This window comes from Lepisosteus platostomus, chromosome 11, assembly GCF_059453375.1.
Source record: "Lepisosteus platostomus isolate fLepPlt1 chromosome 11, fLepPlt1.hap1, whole genome shotgun sequence".
NCBI lineage: Eukaryota > Metazoa > Chordata > Actinopteri > Semionotiformes > Lepisosteidae > Lepisosteus > Lepisosteus platostomus.
In genome coordinates, this window is record NC_142621.1 from 31,177,135 (window position 1) to 31,193,890 (window position 16,756).

At 41.1% G+C, this 16,756-nt stretch overlaps 1 protein-coding gene across 4 annotated transcripts in view; it reads left to right on the forward strand.

The window, feature by feature from the left end:
- The window catches only part of patj (PATJ crumbs cell polarity complex component), a 223,598-nt gene that overhangs the window by 26,870 nt on the left and 179,972 nt on the right, over positions 1 to 16,756 (forward strand). For all 4 annotated transcript variants that reach the window (XM_088599125.1, XM_088599129.1, XM_088599126.1 and 1 more), the window contains exons 12-15: positions 1,189 to 1,320; positions 8,372 to 8,451; positions 12,710 to 12,766; positions 14,189 to 14,323. In XM_088599125.1, coding sequence (XP_088455251.1) covers positions 1,189 to 1,320; positions 8,372 to 8,451; positions 12,710 to 12,766; positions 14,189 to 14,323 — 404 coding nt within the window. The remainder of the gene's footprint in view (positions 1 to 1,188; positions 1,321 to 8,371; positions 8,452 to 12,709; positions 12,767 to 14,188; positions 14,324 to 16,756) is intronic.

Genomic DNA, 16,756 nt, shown 5'->3' on the forward strand with positions numbered 1-16,756 from the left:
TGATCCCTGCAATTTCTGCCCATTCTCTTTTGTAAAATTGCTTAAACTCCCTCAGGTTGGATGGGAAAAGTCGTTGAACGCAATTTCCAACTCCTCACACAGATTCTTGATTGGATTGAAGGCCAGACTTTGACTGGCCATTCCAGATTCCATTGACGTTTTTCTATTTAAACCACTCCAGTATGGCTTTGGCTGTTTGCATTGGGTCTTTGTCCTACTGGAAGATGAATCTTCTCCCAAGTCCCATGTCTCTTGCAGACTGCAGGATTTCTCTGTACTTTGCTGCATTCTTTTTTCCTTCTATCTTCACACCTCTTCCAGGCCATGATGTGGCAAAACACCCCCATAGCATGAGACTGCCACCGCCATGCTTCACAACAGGGATGGTGTTTTCAGGATGATGTGCACTGTTACACTTGTGCCAAGCAAAACACTTACTGTTGAAGCCAAACAGGTCAATTTTGGTCTCATCAAACCATAGAATCTTTTTCAACTTGGTCTCAGAGTCTTCCACATAAAATTGAAGTTTTCCACAGTTTTTTGTCACTCATCCATCCAACAAACTCCATTTTCCATTCAACAATTTCCAGACTCCATTCAACAAACTGTGTGTAACTTCTAAAGACATTGGGCTGCCCCAGAGCCTATTTAGGTGTGTCATAGTGAAATGGGGTGAATAATTATACTTATTTTATGTTTTATATTTATTATTGATTTAGTAGGATCTGTAGGAACTTGTTTTCACTTTGACATTGTGGTGTGTTTTGTGTTGATCAATGGCAAATAAATTGTAAATAAACACATTGTAGTTCTATATTGAAAAAGTCCAAGGGGTATATACTTTTGATAGCCACTGATTTTGTGTACTAAAAGTGATGACCCTGATCACTCAGGATATGACCCGATAATAATGAAATAGAAGCTTCTGAAACATATCTCATGTTGGTCAGATAGTAGATTTAAGAGTGAACGTTAAGATCCAGGTTGAGTCTGTTTTCAGTTCTGCCAGGGCTGTCTTTTTTCATGCAATATTTGTTCTTTACAGGACTCTGTTGCCCTTGGTGCATAGACCTGGGACTCAGAGTCGCGTATCTCTAGCCCCAAATCTTGCCCATATGAAATTCAACAGTGAATATTAACTTGGATAAACATGTATCGTACTTATTGTTTTTGTTTTTTTCCTGACAGTCGTAAGGGAGCCTTCTCGTGTGTCTCTCAGGAGGTCAGCTGAAATCAAAGTCAAGCTGGATGCCCAGAAGGGACCTGTCTTTGAACCCACAGACCTGATGCTCAGTGACATAAAACCGCAGATAACGCAAGGTAAGCCCCATCCTTCTCCCTCAGTACAGCTTCCACTGTGCTGTCCCCTTTTCGTCATTGGATTTCTGCCTAGTGGAACGGTTACATGAAAAGAGTTATACATTTTTCTTCATGCTGAAAAGAGAAGAAAAAAACACAAGAAGAAAGCTCCACAGTCAAAACGTTGGAGCATGGAATAAACCTTTACTTGTTCCTTTGCAGCCTACACATTCTGATGCAGCTACCTACTGTACTTGAAATACATTTTACTCTTCCAATGGTAAATTCATATACCCCAAAATTCAGATCCTTGAGAGGTAGCCCACTTTATCCCTAAACATACCTTTTACTTTCAGTGGATTTACAAGGCGAACAAGCTCATCTGGAATTTGCTTTGTTTTGAAAAGGACTGTTTGAGGTTACACAACCTTGGGTAGTTTCATTGGGAGGCTGGTGATTCCATTTCCAGTATCCAGTTTATGACATTGGTATGTTAATGGATTTCCACAATGCAAGAGAAGAAGCACCATCACTTACCAGGAGCACCCTGCTGTGCTTAGCAACCACTGTGCACAGTAAAGGTGACCAGAAATGCTTTTGCCTCTCATTTGATTTTTTAGTGGCAAGATGGTAATACTGTAGCGCTTTCTGCTTCACGTGGGTATGTGCCCTCGCCGCTGCCGCCTCAGGTCGGCCCCCCACTGCTGAGGACTCGAACCCAGGCCTCTGGCGTCACTCAACAGGGAACCAGCCAGCTTAGCTAAAGGGAGATCTCCCATCAGCCCGGCCGCTGAGGTCCCTGCTATTCACAGGGAAGGGCGGTGATGTCACCGCGCTGGCAAGCCGGCTCGCAACAACCTGTAATGTTGGCCGTATGTGTTACAATACACATGATTACAGGGTGGGAGACCTCATGGGAACACTTTTAAAGTTTTTCAGAGACTTCTTCCCTTTCCTTCATTCTGCTTAATACATTAGCATTGAGCCATTGGAAAAAGTCAGTGGACTGCATGGTGGATGGCATTATAGATGCTCGGAAGACTTATGGGATGAGAAACTTTGGGTGGGGCATGGATTCTTAATCATCTCTCAAACATCCCAGAGGACCAGGCAGGATTTTGCCCAAAGAATAACTGCTGCAACCAGCTAGCTTTGATCAGTACACATGATGTAGGACTTCAGTGTAAGTTATTGACAGGTATTGCCCTCATTTATAAATCTGGTTTACAACACAGTCTAGAATATTGTCTCTTTCTCAAACTCTTCTATGTCTGGAAGACATTTGATTACCTTAAGGCTTAAGGAGAAGGTAGAAGGAGGAAACTTATCTTGGGCATCTCTAAAAGCTCCCAGGCACTTGTCATTCTACAGATCTGGATGCTTCATCTTCATCTTCTAGTATGCTCTATCTCAGAATTCTACTGAAACCAGACCTTTAATTGTTACAATAGTTAGCTGGTTGTAACAGACACCTAGAACAGATCACATTGGAAAGGTCCCTATATTGAGACAACCCTCTAAATGTGTTCAGTTTGAACATTCAAGTTTTGATTATTATTTGAAGATTTTTTTAAAGAGTATACATTAATTATATATATATAATTATATTCACCTAGTTGGACGTGATTGGCAGATGGTAAGGCCCTCTATCTGAAGGTTGTTTTGGCATCATTTAATACCTTCCAACTGCTCAGCTAGTGTGCGCTTCCTGAACTTGTTCAATTTTTCCCTGGAATCAAAATCCCATGGAAAGTCTTTGTGGATTGCCAGTGGCTTTACAGCCTCAGCAGTTCTGCCACGACTATTTTGAGGTTTAAAACCTGGGCGTCTTGGTAAAAAACAGAACTGCAATCTAGTTTTATAACCTCATGATACTCTGAAAAGTCTTTTTTATTATCTCAGTAACAGTTCAACTACTGTGATGCAGTTTTGGAAGTTGAACCGTTTTGTTCCCCCCAAAATATTTAAGAATGCATGGAACTGGATGGAACTTGAATCCATTGTATCTGACAAACTGTCCCGGACCGATTGTTTTCAATCTGGAGTGGGGCCTATACTGAGACAACTCCAAACGTAATCTGTAATTTTTGACACCAACCCACATAGCGTTAAAGAAAGAGCTCCACGCACGAAGCACTTGGAATAGTGTTTTTTTTTATGCCGAGGCTGTCACTGATAGCTGCCGTTTGGGTTTTAATGACTCGGCTCCCACCAGCTAAACGTTACTCAGGACTGGAACATTATACAGCCATGCCGCTTTGGGCTGGGGTCACTCCTGGGGCAGCCAGTCACTTTACACAGCTGAGTCTCCGTCAGGCCGTCTTGCTTGTGCGATCCAGGCAGTATTACGGTCATGTTAGAAGGCAGCGCAGATATAAATGTCAAGATAGTTGAGCTGCAGCGGAAGATGGGCTCAGAACTGGAGCTTGTAGCAAGGCTCATGTTACACTCTAGCCTAATTAATCCAGACAAGCCATTATACCTGCCAAATGTATAAATAAAGTGTTCTGTTGCACCATGCTGATGTGATCCTCTGATAACAATGATGGCTTGTCAGGGGCCTATTTCCCGAAGGGGGAATCGCACAGCTTGTAAAACGATAGGCATTTTAAATCAAAACAATATAGCCGCCTCCTCCCCCCTTTTTTTTTCTCTGGTGCTCAGGCTTTCTTCTTCTGTTAAAAAAGATTGCATGTTTATGACATTAATGGATGGGTGCTGTTGGGAGGTTCCCTAGATATCAACTGCACATTGCAAAATCAGACTTGAATCGGAGCTGGCTGCACTTCAAAAATGAAGAAGAGAAGGCACACTTTCAGGTTAGGACCGTATTTGCATTTTTCTTTAGGAAAACGAATGCAGTCGCAGACCGTAAGACAGTAGTTGTGTGCAGTGGCGTGTTCTACTTCAGTCATTCTGCGCTCAGCAGGGATCATTGATCTGGATGGAATCCAAACCTTCTGTCATTTCAAGGTTCAGAGGTGACACCTGTTGTGGTACTGTTACATCCGTTTTCTCCCTTCGGTGAAACTGTCTCAGTGTGTTAAGAGTAAGCTTTGACATTGTCAACATGTTCTTCTGTTAATTGCTTCCACTAAATATCTGAGCAGCACCTTTGGTGGTAAAATGGTGCATCAAGGAGGGTCGTGCTGATTATTCAAGTGAATGTCCTACATTCCTTACACATTGCAAATTGGCACTACCTCTTTGGTTGTGACCCACATGTGAATTGCACAGTTCTCCATCATAGCCCGGGGCCTCATTCAGGTGTTTCACTGCTTGACACCTTTTAATATCTTTTTAAAAGCATTCCAAAAGGAGCTCTCATTATAAAATGATTCATTTCTCACCTGAGCTACACTGCCTAAATATCAATATAATTATTTGGAGAATTCCTGACCCCCTGGACAAGTATCATTATAACTTAGATATTACATTACATACCAATTTGGAAAAACAAAGCTTTTCTTATCCAGAGTCTTCTGAAATCAAGAAATTGCGATGGTGCTATAAAAAGAGCTGTTAAGAAAAATGTGTGCAATACAGTGAATTTTTTTTAGAATACTTCAGTAGAGTTTAAAATAGCATATTCTTAACATAAGCAGAAAATATGAATATACAGTAACCACAATCTTTATTCTTTGCAAACAGTGACCAAACAGGAATCTACTCCTTTAATAGCAGTCTTAAATTAAGCTTAAAGGTTACTTTTTTTTGTCCTGAAACTTCCAAAATAAGTAATGTCAGAATGGAGTTCTCCTTCTGGATGTAAAGTATAATCTTGGTTGCAGGCATGCTCAGTTTGTATGTTTACAAGGGCCTGTGTTCTTGCATGTGATTCTAAAATCCCTTCACTATATTATTTTGCCAATTCGGATAACTCACTCCTTCCAAGACTGATACCAGAGGAAGTTGAAAAAAGGTTTCTGAGTGCTGAATTGCCAACACAGGATACTGTAAGACGATTACGCTATAACAGCTGTCAGGCACTCTCATGACAAGGGACAAGCCCTGCCCTTATTCAAGATGGAATTAGGATCTTGATCTGCAACAGGACATTCTCCTGTAATCTGTAGTGTAATCTGATCTGTTTCTGTGATGTCACCTACCAGCACTCTCAGCAGAAGGGGTTTATAAGACGTTATCTAGGCTCAATGATTCAACAGGTCTTTTAGATTATCTAATCACTAAATCACTTCACAAAATGGTTAAATTGCTAAAAGCAAATGTCATAGTTAGGGTTACCCCCTACTTGCAAGAATAATGTTTGTTTTGGTAGCAGAGTATGCCACCACTCTCTACCCAACACCCAGAGCACATTATACGAAAACAAATACAAAGAACACACATTCTAAACGAAACAAGTTCCCCATAGGACCCCCATTACCAAACAAACGTTCAAACGTCCTCCATGTAGTTGTTTGGGTGGTTTTTAGGCATTTTCTCCGGTCCAGGCTATCCCAAACAAATGGTTCCCACTTTCATTTCTCTGTGTCCAAGGTCAGGTGAAGAGGAGTGGGAGGAAGATGATGCTGGAGTCTTCCTCAGCTCCTCCTTTAGAGTCCCTGTTCTTCTCTTCTCTTAGAGTCCTCTCCTGGGTCCTATTCTGTTATCTGTCCTGTAAACCTTCCTCCTTCCTAAAATCCCAGTTTTGCCCTGGCTGGTTGGCTTTAAAATTTTAATGTTCAGTAACGCAAAGATCTTTTTCAAAATGTTTTCATACAGGATATTCAGTCAGGTTTTGTACAGTGCCTTCAGAAAATATTTGCCCGCGTGTCACAATTTATACTGCAGACTTAAATAAAATACGTTTATCTACACAAAGTATTCCATAATGTCAAAGTGAAACAAAAGTTCTGGAAATGTACTTTACAAGAAAGTGCAAGAATCTTAACTGGATTCATCACTTTTCCTATGATACTCTAAATTGAGCCCAGGTGGAACTAATTTCCTTGTGAGATCACTCTAAAACTCGAATGAAGTGCATTCGAATGGGTCAGTTTCATTGACATGATGGCTGACATGATTTTAGAAGAAATACGCTTGTCTGTAAAAGGTTCCTCAATTGACATGTGCATGTCAGAGCAGAATTACCAAGGAGCTGTCTGTACAACTCTGTGATAGAATTTATAAATCTGGGGAGGGGTCTAAAAACATACCTAGGGTCTTGAAAGTTCCAAGGTGAAAAGAATACAGAATCACTCAGATTTTTCCCAAAGCAGGCAATCCTCCCAAACTGAGCAACTGGGAGAAAAGCACCTTTGCTTAGAGAAGTGACTAAGCAACCAGTGAGCATCCTTACAACTAAAGAATTCAATGGCTAAGATGGGAGAAACTGTCCAGAGGACAATAATCTCTGCAACAATCAGAGGACGGCAATCTCTGATTTAGCTTCTAGATAAGAAGCCACTCCTGAGAAAAGGCCACATACAGTAATAGCAAATGGCTGACCCTGAGACCATGTGGCAAAAAGGCAATCTGGAGCCTTCTGAAAGAAATATTGGCTGGTTCAAACCGAATACCAGTCATCATACATGTAACCATCCCTACTATGCAATGTGGTGGTAGCAGCATCATGCTTTCAGCGGGGACTGGGGTACTAGTCAGAATACGGGGAAGAAAGAATGGAGTCAAATACGGGCAAATTCTTGAGGAGAACCTGTTTCAGTCACCAAAAAACTGTTAAAAAAAATAGGACAGTGACCCTAAGCATTCTGCCACATTCACAATAGAGTGGCTTAAGAACAGGAATGTGAATGGCCCAGACTTGTATCCCATTGCAAATCTGTGGATAGACTTGAAGATTATGGTTTATTAAATCCCTCCATCCAACTTGACAGAGCTTGAACAAATCCGTAAGGAAAAAATCCCCAAATCCAGATGTGCAAAGCTGATACAGACATACCTAAGAAGATTCAAAGCTATAATTGCTGCAAAAAGGGGCTGAATGCATCACTAACCAAGATATTTGTTTTTCATATTTTAATTTTTTGTTATACAAAATATTTTAGCCCCTTTAAGCTGTTGTGTATGTTTCAATGCATTAAAATTTCTAGTTATAACATAACGTTTTGGATAGAGGGGCTGATGAATACTTTTTGGAGGCAGTGTTACTGTCGTTTCCTTATGGGTTTACAAACTTATGAAATAGTCATTGTGAAGTATTGTTTCAGGTTACTGAATTCTGAAGGAAAGACTTTCCCAGCAATGGGTTCTGCAGCTGCTCTCAATGAAACCGCCTTTGTGAATTGAGGTTTGAAGCGTGTGCCTTCAGTTGAAAATGGGGTTGTCTCTTTTAGGTAATTATGTGAACTGTAAATCAAACATCTCATTGATTATAGATTCCTAGTGAAGTTATTTGTATAGAGGGGCTGTTTCAACTTCACTTTGGCTTTTCAGCCCCGTGTCTGGAAAGCAGATGTTCACCGAGGCTTTGCTCGAAATGATGTATTTATTTTTCAACATCTGTGATTGAGAGCACTGTAATAGCTCTAAAATGCAAATTTAATCAGATTACTTGTACGGATCTTGTATTTCTAGGTAAAGGAATTACGTAAAGTTAGAGCTGCAATACTACTCCTTATATAAACTTTTGACCAGTCGTGAATCTTTAACTTGTTTCTCACAGAAATTTGAACGATAATTATCCATGTTTAACTGTTGCATAATGTTAGGGGAATAAACCAGAACATTTCTTGTGATACTGTACATCATTTGCTCTGTTTTCTAGTAAATTCATGATAGGTTTGGGATTTCCTGTGGCCTTGATTCATTGTCTTATAATCCATCACTGTGATTTTCGTGCCAGCATGTTGCCGTGCAGCTGTGTTGTCTGGTCACTTTTATTCTTCACAGCTGTGAGATTTTTGTTAATCAGTATAGATTTCTGGGCTCACGTTTGGCCTTTTCTGCATTCTTTGAATACAGTTTACGACCCTGCAGTTTTTAAGGGTGTCTCTACTACACCACAGGCTCGTGGCTTTTCTTTGTTATTGTAACTGACCTTTTATATTTTGAAGACTCACTTTCCTGTGTCTGAATTTGCTTCATAAATATTTTGTGTTTTCTGCAGATCCAGAACCACTCACCTTGCCTCAGGACCATTTAAGAGCCAAGTGGGAAAGTGCCCTGGGACCGGAATATGAGGTCATGGTAAGGGACAGGATCCTTGCAGTTTCCTGCACTCTGGCCTGCATTAAAACAAGCCCTTTGCCTGTCTGTCAAGGACTTGTTCCTGGGGTGTGATCTGATGGCAGCATTCAGCTTGCATTACACAGTATAAAACTTTCATGGGGTGTGCAATTGGATTTTTGTTTTGGGTATCTTATACTCTACGTTTTCATTTAATTTTGGCATTGACCTGAAAGTCAATGTACAGAGAGTCATCTTCCCAGTGTAGCCCTTCCTTTCCACTCTGCTATAAGTACTTTAATGCTGTCGGTGGACCTGCACCAGCTGAACTGTAAAGACAGCATGCTACAGCAGCAGTGTTTAGTCATGCGGTACAGATAAATGGCTGTTAGGTAACCCTGATCCTCAAGCATACAGGTGCTACACAAGGCTACATCATTGAAACTGGAACATTTTTAGAATGGAAGTGATGTTTTGGAACTTATTGGGTTTTTTTTTTCCTTGAGGAGTGTTGTACGGTGTAGTCCATAGTATCTGAATATCTGGACAGTGACACAATTTGTGTTGTTTTGGCTCTGCACTCCAGCACATTGGATTTTTTAAATGAAACAATGACTATGGGGTTAAAGTGCAGGATGTCAGCTTTGTCCCCTAAAATGGGAGGACTATGTGTAAAAAGAGCTGTAATTCTTATGTGGTTAACCCAATATAGACATAAATACCGTCAAATTAAAGCTGACATTCTGCGCTTTATCCTCTTAGTCATTGTTTCATTTCAAATCCAATGTGCTGGAGCACAGAGCCAAAACAACAAAAAATGTCGCTGTCCAAATAAGGACTGCACTGTATGTGGGGATATACTGTTCATTCTGTTACATCAGAATCAGAATGTTTTATGGAATGCTGCTACCTTCTAGCATGAGGGAGAAGGTTAGTCTGCAATTGAACCAAACTGCACTGTACTCTTAATCAGATTTTAGTGGACTGTCCTATTCCAGATCAAGAAGCGAGACATCTTAGATTATTTATGTTAGTGACCATTGCCTCCATCTGAAAAAGACACCCATGCTTTAAAATAACTTGCAAAAGTATCAAGACTCACAACAATCTTGTAAAACCCCAATCTTATACTGATGTAAGCACCATGATCAATATACAGAAATAATTAAGATAGATGTGATAGCTAAAAGATAGTCTTTTCTCTTCATTGGTACTCACAATTACAGCCTTTTAACAGAAGCTGATTCTCAGCTACTGTACTGGGTGTGAAGATAACCCACCGATGATGTAGAATCCCAGTGTTCCTGAATTGATCGTTCATCCTTCATATGTATGAGAAAGACTACTTAAACTGAATCCAGTCTTACTCAACATGTACTGTATGCACTGTCATTCTACTTCTTCTGTTTTGAAATAAACCAGATGGTTTAATCTTCCAAAGCTTGATCTTAAAAGCCACTAATTTGCCACTAGATGGTATGCGTGTTTCCCCAAAATCTATAGCTTCTAAATTAACAACACGTGTATATTTTAAAAATGTTATCAGACTAAAAATGCTAGATCCCAATAACCATTGTTTGCAAATAACGTTTTCCTGTCTTAACGGCAGACTTAGAATGCGATTCTGTGCATTAACCATTGTGGGTTTCTCTGCTTAGTGTTGGCAGCTGTTACTTGTTGAACTGTATCTGTGTGGAAGGGAGCTTTCTTTTGCAATTAATTTGTTAAAAAAAGATACAAAACATTTCCAGTTCTACATGGAAAGTGAATAAAATACAGAAAATGGCAACATCCGTTTTGTATCTGGAGGTTTCCCCGGAGCAGAGAGACTTCCTTCTCATTATAAATTGGCCTTTATTATGTTCTGCTCTTTGGCTGGCGTTTATAGACATTTAAAGGAGGTATACATTACACTCCAGAGGCCTCCCGAAGCAGAAAGAAAATGTAACTGATCTCTATAGGTTTCTTTAAAAGTTATTTAAAAAAATTGCGGAGAAAATCGCGCTTCCTGAAACTCATATTTCCCTAAATGTATATATTTATATATACCAAATATATATCCAACAGTACTTGTGCACTGTTTCATGTTTTCCATCCAATTTTATTGCTTTTCCTAATGAGAATCATGGTGGCAGCATGTTGAGTAGAGCAAGCTTTTCAAGCCCAGCTCCAATGGAAACCCCCTTGGAGCCATCTTTCCAGGGGACAAATCGCCTGCTCCAGCCTCTCTAAATCCTTAATCGTTTGGCTTAGGCTCCTTAAAATTGGCAAGCTCCTCATCCTGTCACAGAGAGTAAACTCATGAAGAAACCTTATTTCACCACTTGCTTCTGTGACACTGATCTATTGGTTATTATCCAAAGTCCTTGAACATGGGTGAGGAGATGAGGAAGGGGTCCTTAGGTTGGCTTGTAAACCCAGAAGTCCATTTCTGCTGCACCACAATAGCACAGTGGCTACAACAGTGATGAGGCTTCACCAACTCTCTGATCAGCCTCATTCTCTGTGTAGCAGACAATCCCCCTCCACTAACCTTCCAGGAGAGAAGAAACAAAACAGAAGTTTGTTGTTCTGCAGCCAGGGCAGAATCCACATATTTTCTTTTGATTTTGAGGTGCAGCTACTGGACCGTCATTTCTCCATCCTGTGGGTATTGGTTTTGCAGAGCTAAGGAGAGGAATCCTTTTTTTTAGCTGGAGCACATCCTCTGGTTCACTTTCTTAAAGATGGGGTGTACTACTCTAGTCTTTCTATCCAGAGGTATCATGTTTGCCTTACGTACAACATTGAAAAGGTGTTACCTTGGTAAGGAGTTGAATGGTTTTTCTATTGCACCTTTGAGGCTGACTCTGATAGTCCGTTTCCATGACATCTCCAAACTCTGTCCTGAACTTTTCTTAGCTGCTGTGGCCTTTGTTTAGCTGATGATTCTTAGTTGAATCAGGAGACTACTTCAAAATCACTGCTCAGAAAGCCTCCTTCTTCAGCTTGACCACTATCCTCACCCACTGGTCTTCACCATTAGGTCCTTGTCCTTTAGGTCACAGCTTTTTGTGGCCATCTTGATAAAACCACCAGCTGAACCCAGGTGTCTCGCAGAAATAATTTGGGCATTTTGTGTTTGATCAGTCGACAGCTGTGTGCCTCTCTGACCCAGGTGTCCAGAACATATTGCCTTAGAACTGGTGATACAACTAGGAAGTTGGTCAACGACCTTTGTCCCAAGGTGCTCTGTTATCAGGTACATTTAAGAGCCAATGAGTGTTTGAATATAGTGTTAGCTTTGGAAGATCCATGACTAGCACAGAAGATTAGGTTTTTGATCAAAGGTTTAATACTAGAACTAACACGGTTTCGAAGTCAGACTGTTTATATCTGATTGCGTGCCTCGAGTAGTGCCACTTCACTTTCCACACATAGAAATCTTATCTCCATTTCCAAGGTCCAGTCGCTATGCTGCCTGGTCTTTAACTCGAGCTGGCATGTGGATCTTGGCTTGGATTGTTGTTCATCAGGAACCTTGCCTCACATTGGTTTGCCAGCATAGAATACTAGGAGAAGTAATATCTGTGCAACATAGATCTGGTATTCAACAAAACCTCTATCACTATAGATTAATGATTCTCAGTGTATGCTAAAAATAAATTTTAAATTGCTGATATTTAGTAATATGCAAGAGACTGCCTAAGGTTACAAGCTAACATCTTGCATAGATCATATAAGGTTGCTCACACCTCTAGTGCGACTTCTGTCCCGGTACTCCTCAACATAAAACAATATAAACAATGTGTATCCCTGGTGCCACTCAGGACCAACGTGTCCCTCTCTATAAAGAGTTTGTGAAACGGCATAGAAGATTGGGGGAGATGATTCCATGTGTGCCTGAATAGGCAAGTTAAAACAGACTCCAAAGATGAGTTGAATCTAAATCTGTTCATCTGGAGTGAGCTCACAAATGACAAAATTCCATGGGCTCATAGACATTATGAAAGTCGAGGCAGTAAGACCTCCAAATCGTGTATTAGTTGGATGGATGCAGGTAGCTTTTAAAGGTATTTACAAGTTAAATTGCTTAAATTAGCTCAATCCTTTTGCAATATTTTAAGAAAAAACTGTTAACATTCACATCTTCTAGCTTGTAAGTGACTTCCTGCTTGACATGGCATGGCTAAAACTGGTATACAGACAGTACGTTGGTAAGATTTGTCCATATGCAACATTTTTCGTTTTGCTTGTGCTTTCCTTGTGTGATGTTTGTGATTTATTTTCTCTGTCCTAGGTAGTTGAACTGGATCCTGTAATTGAAGGTGATGCGGAGCTGCAGAAATATTCCAAGGTATGCTAGGAGACAATCATGACAACATGTGGTCAGAGACTCCATGTTGAATGATTGTTTGAAGAACATCAGATTATGAATGATTATTATTGATGGGCTCAGCAGCAGTCACACCAGTCACGTTCAGCAAAAGCACATTAGTGATAAAAACTCAAACGCCCTCTAATACAGGTAAGCAGTGGGTATCTCGGGTACCCTAGTGCTTCTGTAACCGAGGATATTCATCTGGAACCATGATAATACTTACAAGGTTTGTGCAAATTTGGATTTAAACTGGATTAGCTGTTGTGCTAGACTTTCAAAAGAAAAAAAAATATTGGCTCAGACTTTGTCTCCGTTGAGAGTACCATGGAGCTTGAACAGTTTTTATCCTATTTAATGGGCAGGCAACTAAGATGGAGAAGTAAGTTATAAAGACTAGAGTTCATCTAGTGGCTGTTAAAAAAATACACCTGCCACTGTGGTAGGCAGTGTCTCTTGGCAACCTGTAGCTGCCAGAGGCTTAGTTGGTGTTTTTAGGGTGTAAAGGTATTTGCCCTCAACATCAATATCTGGCATGAAGGCTGCCATCAAACATGTCACTAAGAGATCAGGGTGGGTATATAAAGGGTTAAATGCTGGTGAGCAAGATAGATTTATTCCAAATAGGTGAAAGCTTGTGAAATTTAGTGTGGGATTGATTCAGCATGAGCGTGTGACATTCAGCAATGTAATAGGAGGGTAGCTGCTTGTCAGAATGATGATTAAATAAATCTCACTTCAAATCCCAAATTTTGTGTTGGTCAGCAACTGCTTTAAAATGTAATAACTCATTTGATAATTTTGCATTTTCAATAGATCATGGGCTTCATTATGACTGACAATTAGTATGTGCTCTTATGTTAGGCAGTTTTATTTTCCTTCACCCCACAACAATAAGTTCTTACTCTGCCCTTCCAAAAACATGTTAATGTGCAATTTGAATTTTGGCAGAATTTATTTAAAATCAGTGCATGGAAAAGGTATTTACAGAACATCATTATATTGTATGCAGCTGTTATATAGGAAATGTTGGTAAGGTTTTACTCCCTATCCCTGAATTTGCACTCATGACAGTGACAGAAATGCAGGCTCTTGTCTTTTAAAACTGCATTTCTGCAATTGTTCTGCAATTACAATTGGTGTTTTTGTTTGGGAGTCTAGTCTAGTTCTACTAGACAGCAATGCAAATACACACATCAGTCCTTACAGTAATTCTATGTGGGGACTGGTCCATAATGTGAAGTTTCAAGTATCTGGAACACCATCAAACCGCTTATGTATTAGAAAAGAAATCCTATTGTACTGATGTACCCATTGAACAATGACACTGCAGCAACCTCTAACAGCATGCCACTACTGCCTGCCTGGCATCCCCCCCACCCATGACGTCTCTTCTTTCAGTTGCTGCCAATCCACACCATGCGGCTGGGAGTGGAGCTGGACTCCTTTGATGGGCATCATTACATCTCCACAGTGGCACCAGGTGGGCCGGTTGCTAAGCATGGCTTACTGAGGCCTGAAGATGAGCTGCTGGAGGTAACGCTAGGCTTTGTTTAAGGGTTAGGGGGAGGGCACGATTCCTGCTTATGACAACGAGATAGTGACACAGCTTACAGTAGATTGCATGTTTAGAATGGATGACTCATAAACTGTTTTAGATTTAGAAAGGCACACGCAATTCAACACCGAAGAGAATAGCAGTGACCCCTGGGAGTTGTCACGGGCCAGCAAAACTGTCAATGTTGGTAGTGAGTACAGCATTCCTCCTCCAGTTGGTGCCAGCTCCTCAGTGTGCACTGTGATGTGAAAAATATTGGATGACTCTGACAGTTGTGGAGGTAAACGTGCTGTCCTCTTATCTGCCGTGCTAGTCTTGGTAATAAGGCCAAGTTGATCAATGCCTGCTTATTCCAGTTTGGGGGCTGATGGGTTCGTTATGATGGCCAGTTCCAAATTTTAAAGAAAAGGAAGGAGGTGCAGTGAAGTAGATTGCATACACGTTCTTCTTTGTTAAGCACTCAGTGAAGCTGAAGACAATTAGCTGTATCAATTGGCTAGGTTCCTGAGAGAGGAGGCAAGTAAATCCCAAAGCATCGATAAATCCGAGTTTTGATCAGATGGTAAAGAATCTGCACACTTGCTTATTTTTTTTTCTTAGGCCATAAGTTTACTGAAGTAACTAATTGAAAACAGAGGAAGTCCCAATTCTAAAGGAGATTCAAATAAAATACATACTGAAAGCCGACAGAACATTTCCTTTGCTTTAAACCAAAGTACAGGATAGTACAAACACTGCTGTTCGTTCTACAGCTACAGGCTGGTGGGCACTTGGACATCTTTAATTCCAGGCCCCAGACAGTTAAACACCACACCAAGTCCTGCAGTTAACATGTTGTAAAAAACTGGAGTTTCACGCTCCAGAAAGTATCTCCATGTGGCTGAAATAACCAGAAGCTGCCCTTGAAGAATCAGAATGGTTTTACATCCCTCGATTGAATTACTCTGTTGCTTTTTTGATGCATATCTCCCATCAAGAGGAAGTTAAAAATCAAATAACAGTTCGGTTCAAAGCCATCGGCCATCTCACTGGCTAATCCTCCAGGCACAGAACCTGCCCTTCGTTGTCTACGATTTCCTCTCCAGGTACCTGCTTATTGCCCTTGTCTGCAGGCAGCTCCGTGTGCCATTAGTTTGCCCTGTCCTGAGTGCTGGCTTTCGGTGTGTCCAACAGAAGGCACGTAATCAGTCAAGAGTCCCTCTGTTGTATCTGTGGGCCCTACTGACACACCGAGCTGTTGGAGAAAATGCTGGCAGAGATGTCTTCTTTCGCCTTTGAACATGTTCTGTGGGCGTCTGACAGCCCCACGAGTGAATCCGGTTTGGACACCGTTGTGACTGCAGCCTTGCTGCGAGTCTTTTGTGTGCGGAGCACGTGGGGAATGATACCCGGGCCTGCAGGGGCATGGGGCCGCAGACAGTCCCACTGTGCCATCTGCACGAGTGTCTCCCGCTCCTGCCACATCAGCCGTGGGCTGCCGCCGCTGCCACCCAGCCTGTTATTGTTGGCACTCGGAAAGGAACAAAGACTTGGGGGGGGAGTGGCACTGCCTGTGCTGCAGAAGCTCAGAAGGGCTCTACTGTGCATGAAAAACAAAGCTACGCTTAAATTAAATAGTATTCACATAACTCAGCCCAGCAGTGCGCGCTAGCAGATCTGAAATGTTGGAACAGGATTCGCCAGGGTTGCTGTGCAAAGGGCCCCCAGCAGATATGAGCCAGCAGAGCCCTATTAAAGCTGCTATCGAGTGGCGATCCTGTCTGTGATTTGCCCCACTGTGCCTCTGCTTTCAGACTGCTTACAGAAACGCAGTGTGGCTCCCTTTTCAGCCCCCATTGATGTGGTTTTAATGTCTGTGCTCTGTGCTCATAACCATCCTTTAAAAGGGGCAGAACAACCGTTTATGGTAATTTAGGTCCTATAGATTTGAAATCCTCCTCTGTATATTTGAATCCCCTCCGTACCATGTAATTCATAACAAAGGCAGAGAAGGTGTATCTTTCTGTGCAGACATAAGCTGCCTTTTCATGATTACAACTGTATCACCTCCTGCAGCTCCAAATGGAGAAACATACACACACATCTATTCAAAGGTAACACAGCTGTTATAATCATACAATATATTTAGTGTTAAATGTCACTGAGGCAACTTTAACCAAGTTGGAAGTGTGTTGATCCAGAACAGCACAACTATATCCACTGTTTGCTCATAAAACGGCACGATTGCTTAAACCTAGAATATCATTTCTCACAAGTATTGTTAAGATATGAATAGCTCATTATTTTGGTTGGTCTAGGGAAATGATAAAGCTTTTAATTTGATCCTCCTCCCTGAACCTCATTGGTCTAATGAATGGTAGATTTTTTTGTTAGCTTATGAGTAAGGTATTACATATGCTGGTGATCAGTTA